General features: G+C 38.2%; 1 protein-coding gene across 5 annotated transcripts in view; it reads left to right on the top strand.

Annotated features, from left to right (window-relative positions):
• The window catches only part of TENM3 (teneurin transmembrane protein 3), a 583022-nt gene that overhangs the window by 279430 nt on the left and 288524 nt on the right, over window positions 1–15068 (top strand). For all 5 annotated transcript variants that reach the window (XM_090138907.1, XM_090138906.1, XM_090138905.1 and 2 more), the window contains exon 5: window positions 8920–9198. In XM_090138907.1, coding sequence (XP_089995033.1) covers window positions 8920–9198 — 279 coding nt within the window. The remainder of the gene's footprint in view (window positions 1–8919; window positions 9199–15068) is intronic.

Below are 15068 nucleotides of genomic sequence, written 5' to 3'. Positions count from 1 at the left end.
CACTTGCCCACCTCACAGACGTGTTGGGAAGATTAATTAGTTTATGTTTGCAAAATGCTTTGAAGATGAAAAGCGCTGTAAGTGCTAAGTAATATTATCATCTTACATTGCTGTACTAGTTACTTCTTAAAGCAACAATAAGAAGTTAATTGGTTTTCAGGTTCCAGGTGATAAGGATCTGTTGACTTTTAAAGTTATTCTCTTAGCTGCAGAGTGGTACTAAGGAAAACATTTCACTTTCATTTGATTAAGAGTATATTTAGCTCCTGCTCAGTGATGCACGTGCTTACTCTAAGGTTTTCATCTAGTTGAAATTGGCCCCTGGAGGGTCATGGTCTGTAGATGAGCTATGGATCTGGAGACAGAGGGCAATTGTGATTCTCTAGGGAAAAATCAACCTTGGTTATTGGCAGTACGCTGCTTGATCAGGCATTTCTGCATGGCCTTGGTCCACAGAGTGAAAGCCTTGTCCTGTACCAGACCAATTGCAAAAGAAGGGAATGAAGTTCTTGGTCATAATGATCACAGATTTTGAAGGTGAACAAAGCCACCAAAGATTTTTGGCTTCATGGAATGGAAGACATTCTGGAAGGTCTGTGATTGCCCATGTAGCTTCACGTAGCGAGATGTGTATGCAGCTCCTGTTTGTAATGAGTATCTGACTAGAGGATGAGGGAGATATGTGAGTTGCACACATGGCTGTGAAAGCTGACTGCAGTGTGTCAGTGTCCATTGAGATAACAAAGCACGCATTTGGAGACAAGGAGTCTTGCTTGCTGATTTAGGATCGAGAGTTGGGACTCCAGGCCAGCTTGTGAGGGTTACTTGTTCCATCACTAGCAAGCTGATGTGGGAGGAGAGGCAGAGAAGTGAAATAGTAGTTTTTGAAAGTAGTCTAAATTGTCACTGCTTACTGGCTTGAGAGGCAGGCAGTGCTTAGTGTTACTTAACTTATCAAAGCCAAAAGAGAAAATGGAAGAGCCATCAGATCAGATTAGTCTCCTGTTTTATGTTCACACTTTATTTGCCATGCCACAGATACATCTGAGTCATAAACCCTTTCTTCAGATTAATGGGCTTTCTGCTAGAAAATCTAAATTAAGCCTACATTACATTATACCTGAATGTGAGCTCTGCTGTGGATATATGCACGAGAGAGGGAGGAACAAGGTTTTCCTGCAGAATCCTTAGGTGTTTTAGTTACTGGCATTTTTTGTGCTTACCTACAGTGATCTGAGAGCCTCATTCTATTCATGCACTGGAGAAGAGCTTCCTACGAATATGGAGTATTTATTTTTTATTTGACAAATAGAAATGTATAGGGCTGTTCTGAATAAGATCATTTTCTTTCTTTACACCAATTCAGAGCCTGTTGAAATGATCAAGTTTTCTGCTATGGCACGATGTATCCCTCTCTCTGTCCTCTGTCTTGTGGTGGCAGATGTGCCTTTCCTCCTGCAGAATTAGTGTGTGGAGTTCTCCCCTCCAAATCTGAAGGGATAGGATTGAGCCTGGGCTGTATTCTGCATGCTTCTTTCCCTGCTGCCTCCTTCCTCCTCACCTTCCTTCCCCATTCCAAGCCATATGTCATGTCATTAGCATCCTACTGACCTTAATGTGGCAGTTCATACCTGTCAGATCTGTGGTTTTAGGCTCTCTGCAGACTGTATATCCATCATCTCTGCATTGCTTACCCTCAGGTCATATTTTCTTCACATCTATCAAATTTAGGCTTTATTTGTATTTTGTAATAAATGGATGCTTAGATGTTGATGATTTGCAGTTTGATCCAAACTTTAAGATAGAGGCCTGAAATATCTATACTGTCATTCTGTTCATGATCAAGACTTTCCACTCCTTGCTAGTCATGGAGTTACATTTCTATTTTAAATTCACAGAATCTTCTTTTTCCCTTGCCACCCATGTTCTGGACAGACACGCTAGTTTCCCTAATTTAAATTGTATACTATCTCATCATATTCAGAAAATTTGATTTTTTATCTGAAATCCAACAACTTGGAACTGTAATGGTTGAATTATTAATTCTCTTACCGAAACACGATTGCTTATGCTGCAGCTTGAAGCTTTGAATTGTGCAATTGTAAAATTATCTTCAATTGACTTTAATCTTGCTCTGTGATACCTTCAGAAGGACTTGATGAACAGTCCTTTATCCTTATACTAGATTAAGAAGAGCTTATGTTCTCATCTGTGGATTAGTACTGAGGATCCTCCCACCACCTCCAAGCCTGCCAGGGAAAAAAACGGAGTCCCCGGTACCATGCCAAAGAGTCTGCGTGTTTCAATCCTAAATTGAATAACTAGTGGCAGGAAGATATTCTGTACCATTTACATTTATTCTGTTCTATCTCTTGAAATGCAGATGTCCAAGACCAGTGTTAAAACCTGCGTTTCCTTGCATTTTTATAACTTAGTGTTTCTGTGATGAATACATGGTTAGTCTAAATATCAGATTTGATATACTTTAGCTCCCTCCTGACATTGAAAGTGTTTTTTTGTTTTTGTTTTTGTTTTTTTTTTCTCCCAGACTATATTTTGGTTTTGGATCCTTTCCCGTAAAACTCTTCTACCTGAAGTTGCACAAGTACATCTTGGAGAGCTCTGTGTCACTGCCACTAAGGAGTGACACTCAGGAGTCGCTGTGAGTTTGGCTTAGTTCCCCACCTGCTTTTGAAAGTCCATGAAGAATGGGAGAGCTGTATGGTTAAAGTTTGCTTAGACAAAATATGGTTTCATGCTGTTTGGTTTTGTGTAGTTTACTGAACGTACTCAGAAGCATCTTTCTTTCAAATGAATCTTACTCGAACTCAGTCCACTTGAACTCAGATAAGAGCAAGAAAAGGTGGTAAAGATGGGAAAGAGAGTGGAGCAGAAAGGTCAAGAAACAGAGGTTAGGAGGTGACGAGGAAGGAGGTTGTGATGAGTGAGGAGAAAAATGCAGAATTTACTGACAGGGTAAAACCATGAGATAGTGGATTAGAGTGGTCTAAATTTCATAGGTAACTTTCACAAAACCAGGAAAGAAAATCAGGATGAAGTAATTAAAAAAAGATCAGAAAGAAAACATTTTTTAACACAGGCTAAGTGTATCACAGGCTAAGTGTATGTGGTTGCTTGGATCCTGACACACAGAATTCAGCAAGCATAGCTTTGGAATTTTCCTGTTTAGTGAATGTACTGTGGAGTTTGTGCAGCAGAATGGATGGTATCACATCTATTACTCATTCTCTCTTTTCTTTAACTGTATTCTACCTGCCTAATACTCTAAATTCTAAAGGCAGCATTTGTACACTTCTTATCAGAAGTTTATAAAGCATGCAGGGCCTCTATCTTTTGCCAGTTCCTTTTCTAAAATCTTCATCCTTTCATTTCTAGCAAATTTGTTCTCTTATCCATTTGCTTCCAATCTTATGCCCTTCCTCTCAATACCTTTCCTTGGAAAGCACTGCCTTAGAAAGCCTGACATGCTGTCTTTGCCACCAGTAAATGGAGAAGAAAATAAACATATTTTTACAACAAATAACATATTTTTTTTTTCCTTGAGAAACCAATCAGAATGGACATTTAGAGATAGATAATGTTTCACATCTTTTGGGATTGCTTGGAATTCTTGTCAAAGCAGCGCAACTCTGCTTTGAGCATCTAGGAAGATGGCATCCTTTCAGTGCTCCAGCAGTGACTGTCTCGTCACCTGAGAACAGAAGGGTTGATTCTGCTGTTTATCATTCCATACAAAGAAACTCCTTTCACCATCTTTTACTCACACATGATTGAATGCTGTATTTTTTCAGGTATTGGTAAAGAGATCAGCCCAGCCAGTTTGCAGTTACCAGAGCTGTTCTTTCATGGTTGTCATGTATATGAGTTAAGAAGGCAAGCTACTGTGGAATCAGTAGAATGGGTCTCCTGGTTTTACAGAAGTGATGTAGCATTTCAAAGGCATGGTGTAGCTGCATTCTGGTTCTTGCTCTGCAGAGAATAATCAGAAATGCTGCAGATCAGCTCCAGGCAAGGAGCTGCAAATAAAATAAATGTGCCCATTGTGTGTATTAGCTAAGCAAAAAGATACAAAAGTAATTCCCAGTATCAAAATAGCAGAAAACTATGTGGTCCTTGCAGCAACAGTTTTGACAATGGTTCTGTTCATACGCTATTTCAGTGATAAGCATTGTACTGTGCGAACCTGTTTGCATGCTCTAGTCTGCAAAGAAAAAATAAAAATGAGAGAAGCTCTTTTCCATGTTTACTTTCTGAATAAATTGTTAGTTAAAAAAAAAAAAAATTAATCAGAATTAAGTACAGGAACAAAGAAATATAGAGAAGAATAGAAATGAAAAGATTGGTTCTCCTGAGGACTGTGATCACATCTTGTTTTTCATCTCTCTTGCCTTAGTTGTTTCACAATTTGTTTTTCTAAATTTAGTATTTAGTATTTTCCTGTAATGCATTACCACAGAGTGATTACTGGGAAAATGCATTTGAGAATGATTTCTGGACTGCACGGAGGTGTTGTGGGCAGACAGAAGGCAAAATACAAAGGAAAAATGCTGTCAAGTCTTAAGACTGGAGCAGGGACTGGCAAGTAAAGCAGGACATAGAGACAGCAGAAAAGGAATGAAACTTTATCAGAACATTAAGAAAGAGCAGACCCAAACACAGCACAAGGTTGAGCATGCACATGGTTGGATTTGAGATTTCTACCATTCTGGTTTTATCTCTACTCTCTGATGGCAAAACCAAAGGCAGCAAACATGCTCATACTACAGTTTATCTGACTTGAAAGAGGAGTGTGCGTGTGTATATTTTGTTGCTAACCTCACTGATGTTTTCTAGGAGGCTTTTTAGTTTAGGAGTGTTTCTTTCCCTTGTTCCCAAAACTATCTGTAGTTGCTGAACCTGACTCAGAGACTTTGCAGTAGTTAATGGATTACGAAGGTCAGTGGCGATGTCTGAAGGTGTAAATTCTCTGCTGGTTATTTTTGGTTCATCTGTTAGTTTGTTTTTCCATTTTTGTTGTTTGTCATTTTAGGAGGATATTTCTGCTTTAGTGTAGATCCAGTTTAAAGCAAGTATTGACAGCTGAGGAGCCACAGCCTTTTTGTGTTTTGTTCAGTATTCCTCTCCCAAAACCCTTTTCCACAGATAACATGTCCAACTTGAAGCTTAAATTACTGTGGGCATTTTTAAATAATATCTGCAGTTCAGACCATTGAAACCAATATAACACAAGTAGAGCAGGTTGCCATTTAATTTCAGCTGTGAAATCCTGACTTACTAAAAGAACATGTAACTTCTGCATACATTGCACTTGTTTATGTATGCACTATTTGCTTTAAAAATTGTTGTTCTAGACAAAAACAATCTGGGTGGTCCTGGCAGAGAAATTCATGTATATGTGTGTTAAAATTACAGTTTGATATGAATTTCACATAGTTAGAGATGCACCAATCATTCAGGTGAATTTGCAGCTGGCAAATACCATGTTGTTAACAGTGATTGCTGTACAAGCTGAAAGTTATCATCAAGTTATATTGTTGATTTGTTCATCTGGACATGTGAATGGTGTCAGCATTCGTTCCTTACACTAACTGTAAATTTATATTCCTAGCCAAGGGAGATGGCAGTATCTAAGGGGGGAGTGGTAGTAATAGCATTATTATCAGTTTTTAAAGCCAAATATCACTCTGAATGGCCCCCAAACCCCAGAGTTGTCTCCAAAACAAGTTTCATTGACACATCATGTCTAATTTATTTTTTTCCATTTTACACTTCATACTATTTGTAAAGAAAGAAAAGAAAAAAAAGGAAAAAAGCCCTCAAAGCTTTATTCGTATCTATTTACTCTTTCTTTTACATTTTCTTCTCTGAAATTAGTTCATTACAAATTCTCCAAGTTGCTTTTAAGTCATTATGAAATGCTGAGGCACCTATTGTCAGTGGGAGAACTTACAAACGTGTGTATAGTATAAGAAACTGATGATTAAATCCCTCACGTTGAAGTCTTCCTGGAAAGGTTAATTAGAAATGTTAAGAACACAGGAGGGAGAACATCCTGTCTTCATACTCTTTTTCCACTGAGCCCCTACAACTTTCTTTTCAGTTTTTATGGTAGCATTGTTCCCTAGCAGGTAAAAGCCCCCGTTCCAGTCTGCAGCCCATTATTTCTGTGCCCCAGCCCTGTTCAGCATCTCCTGGATCCTGAAAATTTCAGGGAATCTTAAGACGATGTAAAATCTTCGCATTACATATGTATGATTTCCTTTGGGACATAAATTCCTACACAAATACATATTTTTTCCATGTCAACGTTGTTTGTTTTTCATTTGTGTAGGCAACTTACATAGTGTGCAATCCTCTTAGTGAAGCTTTTAGGAAAGCTTTAATTCAGGAGATGATTGAGCCTGATGTCTCTAAAGCTGTTACAGCATTTCTGGGCAATGCTGTACAACTTCAGTGTAGTGAAAGAGCTTTAAAATATTGAATGTGATGAGAGAGCAGTAAACAACCTCTTTCCTGTCTCCGGAATTGCACTGGAGCTTTGCTTTGGCCCTGTGACATGCAGTTTTGGGTCTCACGTCATTCCAAAGAGGGGTGAAAAAGCAGAAAGGAGGTGAAAGCGGGCTGTTGTAAAATACAATAAAAAATGAAACTCATGAGCATTGTATAGGTGGTCCATTGTGCCTGGAACTGAGCCTGAGAAGGTCACTGTGGGCTTTCATGTGGAGTGCCTGAAAGAGTTTCTCTTAGAAATAAATATTAGTCTGCTTAAGAGCATAAAAACAGTCATTAAAATAGGAAATAAAATTAAAAGGGCTCAATAGTCTCTTCAAAACACTGTGTTTGCCTGGGTGGCTGATGCTGGGTGTGCAGGGCAGTGCTTTGCAGAGCTGGGTGCTGCTGTGGCTGACCTCCATTGCCCTTGGAGCAGGCTACGGCACAATCTTGCTGTAGCCCCCAGCTCAGCCTGGGAGATATCAGGGCCATAGGTGTGTCACGTAACCTTGTAGCCTGGAGGTCAGCAGCTGCTTGGTTACTGACTCAAGCAGTCTTGTTGTCAGTGGGGGCCACCTCTTTCTATTTTGCTTCCTTTAATATTGTTTTTAGGATGAACCCAGTGCTGCATCTGCAACAGTGAGTGTTCACACACCTGCATATTGGCTTCTCCTGTCTTTTGCTTCAACTGCCAGAGATGTTGGAATAACAGATTCCTGTAATAACATATCCCACATGTAACACCAGTGGCCAGGCTGTCATCCCTAGCTTAAATTTGCCAAAACACTGAAAAAAAGATGTGTTGTAGGCCCCTCCTTTTGTTCTGCTCTGCCTGCTACAGCTGGGCAGTTTGTTTGGCCTGTTTGCTTCTCTTCTTAGTTTCGTCTCTTACAAAACTTGAGCATTCAGGTGGCCTGACTTCATGTTTTTAAATGGCAAGGTACGGCCAGATCACATATGGCAATTGCCTGTTCTTACACCCTTCTTACAGTCTGGCCCTAGTCATAGATTTATCTTCTCCCTTTGTATTTGCTTAGATATGCACCTCCCCAGTACCAGCGGCTTTTCTGCTCAAATCCTTATTTACAGCAGCAAATAACTTTAGTTAGCTTTCTACCTAATGGTAGTAACTGATTTTCATTACTTATGAAACTCATTTACAAAATTCATTTATGGTTCTGACTGCAAAGTCAGTGGCACTTAAAGTGACCACTTTGTGTGACCACAGCAATAAAGTAATTAATTGGATCACTTAATGTCTTGCCTATTGACGTGCTTAAACTCTTAATATTTCAGGAATTAATTACATTTTTATATTCTTTCTATTAGTTTTTATTTGAGGGGAGTCTGGTTTTGCTGTATTAGAAGCTTTAACAGTGTTACAAACATGTATTCTCATGTATTTATAAATGACTAATTTTGGAGCACTTAGGATGCCTATCAGATGCAAAAATTGAGCATGTATTCTAATTTGTTCCCAGAGCTATCAAAAAACTGTGAGCCAGAATGGAAAAGCATTATGGGTGCTGGCATGCAAATGAGCTTTGCAAAGTGTCTATATATCATACAGCGTCTTAAATCTACAGACATAAAAGCAGGATGAAGACACAGCCGTTAAAAAGGCAGTCATTTTTGAGTGTCACATAACTTAGACACTTCTAAGTTATTGCAGTGTCATGAGTTTATCGCACCTAATTTATTAATACAATCATTTGGGATTCGCTTATGTCTCTTGCTCTGCCCCAAAACAGAGGCTGCAAGTCTGTTTAAAATGTGCAGGCACTGCTTCAGCAGTAAAAGCCTGAATTCAGTGACAGAAAATGCCGTCTTACCACAGGCCTGCAGGTAATGGGAGGCAGCGTTCCTGTTTGTTTACATTTGTGCATTAAAGGAGAGCCAAGCTCCATGGGGTTGTGCTCCCATTTAATTTTTCCAGTGCCACATTAGGTGATGCCTGTACAGGAAAATATCCTGTTGCGTAGGCCTCTCTAGTCAGGACAAGAAAGGCAGTTCTGACAAATACCTTCTACTGCTTCACACTTCAAAAAAGTAAAAAGAAAAAAAGAAAAAGTAAAGAAAAGCATTTAATTCTGATTCTTCCATGTGCTAAATCACCTTCTCTCCATTTGCAGGTTCTGTTATGTTTCTTTCCTACATGAGAACACTTTTGATGTGTTGAAGCAGTTGCTAAAACAGTGCTAAGGTGCTCAGAACGTAAAGGGGCGCTGCAGAGAGCTGGAGACAGAGGGAATCACTTGATTGTAGTACATACAGAGTTTTGACAAAACAGCTTATGTGATGCCTGAGAAAATAAGACACACAAAGAGTTTTTACTTCTAACTTCTTAATTTATTATTTATTTTTTTTAAATTCTCACCTTCTGTTATCTTTTTTTCCCCTAATCAGGACAGAATTTTACCCTAAGGCAGTTAGGAGTTTGTGAACCAGCAACTCGTCGAGGACTGGCATTTTGTGCGGAAATGGGGCTCCCCCACAGAGGTTACTCTATCAGTGCAGGGTCAGATGCTGATACTGAAAATGAAGGAGTGATGTCTCCAGAGCATGCCATGAGACTTTGGGGCAGGGGGGTCAAGTCAGGGCGCAGCTCCTGTCTGTCGAGCCGTTCCAACTCAGCCCTCACTCTGACTGATACCGAACACGAGAACAAGTCCGACAGTGAAAATGGTAAGTTCTTACACATATGCACGTATATAAATCAATGTTTTATTTGCTGTCGTGGTTGACACTCAATCATTTCAAGTCATTAAAAGTTCAAGGAATGGCCTTGAATTATTTATCTACTTATTTTTTTTTCCTCCCCTTCCCAGAAAAGTCAATATTCACTATCAGTCCTAAGTAATAATAGCTTTGGGCTTGATGTTTTGGCTGCAATTTTGGAAGAGTTTCATCACAAAAAAAGATTAGCTCTGTTTTATCTTTGGCCATTTCACCTGTTACCCTTTGGGAAGCAGCAAAGTAAGTGGTGATAAAGTTGATCCCCGAGGCCAGCTTGCAATCAAAGGTTTCATTGTAAACTCCTCTTTTAAGACATCTCAGAGAAGTTGCAGAATCTTAGAACGGATGAATGAACACAAAGAATAGCTTATTAACAGGACTCATGTGATTGGAAAACAAATTTGATCGTGCTTTAAACTTGCTAGCTGATGAGAGCAATTGGAATTGCAGTGAAGATGGACGTGTGGCCTTTGATGTGCCCAGGGGACTGGATTACTGTGCAATTAAAATCTGCAAATAAATCTAAACAGCAGCTTTGTAGGATGTGGGGTATGACCATTGTATATTAAGGCTTAGCTTTTTAAATGAAAAGGGGTTAATGCAATTGACTTGATTCACTTTTAAAGCTTTGCAAAATCTTTTACTTCAACTCGAGGTTATGAACAGAACCTGATGTGATGTTAAACGCTAAGTGCACAAATCTTAGAAAACATTTTATCTTCAACTTCTTTTTGTTTGCAGAAGATTTTCAGCTTCACTAGAATACGCTTTTTCTATTAACTTCATGACTTCCCATATGACAGATTCTAAGATGAATAAAGAAAAATGAGTAAAAATGAAAATTAGAGCAAAGGCTATTGCCTAGATGTCTAAACTTCATTTTATTAATTTATTAAACGTGGCTGCTCAGCTGTACCAAAGCTGGAGCAATTTTATTTCAGCCCTCTGGCAATAGCTTTAAAACATTGTGGTAAATGGCAGCGTGAGTGTTGTGATACTTAGGAAGAAAGAAAGAAAGACACCACTTTTATTCTAAACTTCAAGCAATAATGTTTTGTCCTACTTATTTATTGTTTCAACTTCAGTTTGAGAATGCAGAATGATAGCTGTTGTAGTCATTGCCTTTCCTTGCCTTGGTGGCTGGTTCTAGCTGAAAACACCTGTGCATGACATCCGCCTCAAAGAGGATTTTGCTTTTTGTGTTGGAATTAATGCTGTGTGCTACCTGAGGAGACAGCTGTCCATGTTCAAAACAGCTTTGTCTCATGCTTGGAAAGTTTATTATGGGCAGGAAGCAGGCTTTGAAGGGGGAGGATAGGAGTACATGCTTAACTCCTTTTGGCAGTGGAAATTCTTTTGAATTACTCTCGGTACTTCGGCTGCAAAGCAATCTAGAAAAAAAGTTGTTGAGCAGTCCTCTGATTTTTTTCTTTTGAAATCTGTGCTGAAATTCACTGCCTTGAGTCTTTCATAATTCCCTGTCTTAATGATTTTTTATGCATGTGTATATACACACAGTGTCCGTAAGAGAGCTGTATCTATACTTTATCCAAAAGGGTCACTACTTCAGCTTGGATATACTTAATTAATAAACCTTAAATTAATTATTCGTATTAAAAAAATAAAGGGGCAAAAATGTTGAGGCAAGAACCCCTCTGTTAGTGGAAAACGAGAGTTTTGTTTTATATTTTGCGTGAGAGAAATCTGTATCTGTTAGAAAAAGCACAACTCTGCAGTGGTTAAAATCATGCAAAGTGTCTGATGTTTGATACAACTTCAAAGAAGAGTTTAGTCACTAAAAAGGATTACAGCTGATTTATTTATTGATAGGAAGGCCGGCAGTCCAGCTTAAGGAGGTACTAGGAGTGCTGTGAGGCTAATGAAATTTTGATGGCTTGAAAGTCCCCTAGGGCTATGAAACATGTATAACTCAGACCGTGTCACGGGTCCCCGTTTCACTGCAGATGTTATGGAAGTGGTGAAAAGCTTAATCTTCTCTGGTATTTTTCTCTGGATTTTGTTTCCACTGAACCTGGAAGTTTTGGCTCAGGAACGATTTTATAAATGTAGTTGAAATCAGTATGTTAAATGCTCACAGTAAAATAAAAAATATAACTTAAAGGCAGGGAAGCAATACCATCCTGGCAGGCGCAGGTGCTCTAATATAAGGACCAAACTGCAGGTGTGAGTTTTCTTAATTTATGGCCTGAAGTTAATAGCTGCGCTAGCATGTGGTCAAAATCTGACAGATACGATAACGCTTTGAATCCAAAATTACCATTTCAGCCAGTCTTCTCTGCTGTGTTTGAAAGATTCCTGATTGAATTTCAATTGAATTGTTTTACAGATAAACACATTTATGTGCGGTATGTTTACCTCTAAAGGAAGTAAGGAGCGACAGGTTGTAGTAAGCAAAATACAACGCCAGATCTCACTTTCCTTACCTGAAAGGTCTCAGGTCTTGAGTGATGCTGCTCTTACCCAAGAAAGCAGCTCTCTGCTTTAAATAATGTATTTCCATAAGCCATTCTCATTGGAGTTAATGGTACCATTCATGATGATAACTGTGACTTCTCCTACAGGTTTATGAACTTAGGATTAACTATTTGCTGATTGTAATTATGGTTTCCTTTTTCATCAGTTAGGTAAGAACAGAAGTTTGGCATCAAAATGCAATTTATTTTTCTTCCTTTCAGTTTGTTGGGTATGTTTGCTCTTGGGAAATAGTTGTAGATTGCGCCTCCTTCAGAAGGGCAAAACTCTAGGTTCTGCTGCGTAATTACAATGAATGAGAGGAAACAATTTGTTGAAAATACTTTTATTCCTGGAGGTCTCAAGTGTGTTTCTAAGATCCTACCAAAGCCGTCTTAGCTTTTGTGTCATAATGGCAGAATTAAAATTTTCTATAAAAAAAAAAAAAAAGAAAAAAAAAGAATACAGTTGTAAATGATCATTGTGTAGTTAATACATTAATAGCGTAGTGAATGCCAGCAGATTTTGTATAGAAAACATCAGAACTGTTTTCCAAACATCGATTCTCACCTCAGAGGTTCAGATTATTGCTTAGTGTAAATCATTCTTAAAAGAAATATTTTTCTTTGAGCTTGTTCAAGTTCTGTATATGACTCTTGGCTTCACATTCATGGAGATTTGTCATGTCAGCCTCTCTGAAGGAGGTCCTGCATCTGTTAATCTGGGCAGCCTACCAGTGTCACGTACGGCATGATGTATCAATTGGAGCACACCAAACACTCATGTGCTTCTTGGTCTTCTCCATTTTCATTGCAGTTCTCTTTGAGACAAAAGGAAACAAATAACAAAAAAGAACATATTGTGAAAAAATGACAAGCATGCTTTTCTTTTTCAAAATGCTGCATCAAGAAATGTGTGGTATTTAATTATTCTAGGAACTGTGGCATTGAAATTCAGGCAGCCCATCTTTTATATGCATGCAGTAACTTTTTGTTTTTAATATGCTCTAAGATTACTAAAGCTTGTATTTTAAAATTGATGAATATTCCAGCAGACTATGAGCAAGAAATTACAGTTAAGTTTCAGATAACCATTTTGTTTTAAAGGTCATTATATTTTTAAGGTATCTTAGAATTTGCATAGTTATTTGAATTTTTTTAAAATCCATTAAACTGCTGTCTCTGACTTTGTGTCATCCATAAGATGTTAGTCAAAACACAAAGGTTAATAGAGCTAGTTATTCCAAAAGTGCAGCTCTTTAGAAAACTGTGCTTTCATTTAGTTTAGTTTTTTGTTGTTTGTTTTTTTTTTTTTTTAATACATTGCCAGTTTCATATGCATTTTTGTATTTGTGCAGACTTGAAGCTCAGGCTATGGCAATAGTTGTAACTATTGAAAAGATTTCAGTCATTTCACTCTTAAGCAGGTCCTTACTACTTTCTATCCCGTTGGTAGCAATATTGACAGTGTTTCTGAGTGTTAGACCCTGCAGATCAATGTGTGCCACATAGTTGACCATACCCACGTCCACAAAGAGTAACTAGGTGTACACTTGGCACTGGTACGTGGAGGTTTATTTTCTTGTTTAGTGAAAGTTTTGCACTGTTGGAAATCTGTTTAAATAGGAAAAAAAAAAAAAAAAAAAATGGAGGATATTAGGAAGTGATAAAATGGAAAAGAAAAAAAAAAAGAAATGGAGAGTGGAGTATGAGATTGTGGCCTCGGGCAGTCGTTCTGAATTGGTTAGATAAATGATTTGAAACTTGGACCCATTTTTCACAGCTATTGAAAAGCAGATATTGCTAGCAGAATGTCCGTTGCTGAGGATTTCTGTGAAGAAAAATTACCATCTGATCTGCAGCTTGGGCACCTGCCTGCTTCCTTTCTCCAACCTCAGCCAATTTCTGAAGACAACATTCTTGTGAATCTAATACTCTCTTGTCCTTCCAGAATGGTGAATTTCAGATCTCTGAAAACCAAGAAATACATGGGTAAGATACTTGTCAAGACATTTTAAATCTGTTCTCACTAACGCAATACATGTATAACATGTACCTGAACTCTGCATTCTTAAATAATGCACATCTTTCAGGAAAGAGTTAGACGTTTTCACATGTTTAACAACCATCTTTATGCTAAGGCAAATCTTGGAAGAGCTCTACTGAATAGGAGCTGCTTGCTACCTACTAGGCAAACGCTGAAGCTACTTATCAAAACCAGCCACATATCTGATGGATTGAATATTCATCTTACTGCCATACCACCATTTACAGCTTCTTCACTCCTTCCTACAGTATTCCATCTAGCAATTATCTACCCCTCATTAAGCATGCCAATATCTCTTAAATCCTGCTTCGCTGCTGAGAAATTTCATGGCTAGAAAATCCATCTGTTTTATTGTTGACGGAACTCAGCTCTGAAGTAATATTTAGTACCTAAAAAGGAATATGCATTTTTCTTTGGTTACATGCACATGGGCAGAAATGCATATGCAAAAGGAGTCGTCCCCAATTTTCTGCAGTATTGTCATACATTTTCTGCCTCTGTCCCAATATTTAGCTTGTTATATTATGGTTGCACATCTGTGGACATATTCCAGTAAATCTTCAAGTGTTAACAGTTAATGCAATTGAGAATTACATTGATGATTCTTTTGACTAGTGGTAGCCATAAGAGGGAACGGCTAGGCTGACCTTTTCCAATAACATTTTTGGATCTTCTATATTTCAGAGGTACAAGTGTCTCTTAACTTGTGGCTGAAATTCCAAAGATCCATCCTAGTGAAGCTCATATAATGTTTATATGATGGTATAGGACATCAGGACAGATTACGACATTGCATACATCCAACAAAATCTGATACACAGGAACTGTAGGCTTAGCAGCAGCTTACAGTAATTAGACGAGTTCTGCAAAGAAAGCAAATCTAAAAAGGGAATTTCAAAGAATTCAGTCTTGGTTATCAAGACAATAAACCATTCTAATGTTAAGAAATGTTGAAGGAGGTGTTTAAAGACTGTCCAGCATATCTCAGAATTTCTTAAGAGATCTGAATTTCAGGAGGAAAAAAAAAAAAAACAAACACAGAAAATGGAAGCAAGGTCAGAGTCCTTAGGAGGATTTTACAAAGATACTACTGAAAAAGGCTATGAAGATAAAGACAGTCTGAGAGAGTAGGAGTTGTTCAGCTTGCAAAAGAGAAGATTCTGGGAAAACATCATTGCAGCCTTCCAGTTCTGGAGGGGGTCTATAGGAAAGATGGAGAGGGACTCTTTTTCAGTGGGAGTAGTAACAGGAAAAGAGGCTATAAACAAAAAGAGGGGAATTTTAAATTAGTTACAAGGAAG

The sequence above is a fragment of the Phasianus colchicus genome, chromosome 4, assembly GCF_987193195.1.
Source record: "Phasianus colchicus chromosome 4, bPhaCol1.hap1.1, whole genome shotgun sequence".
NCBI lineage: Eukaryota > Metazoa > Chordata > Aves > Galliformes > Phasianidae > Phasianus > Phasianus colchicus.
The sequence above is the reverse complement of the archived record's forward strand: the minus strand, read 5'-3'. Positions and strand labels throughout refer to the sequence as shown.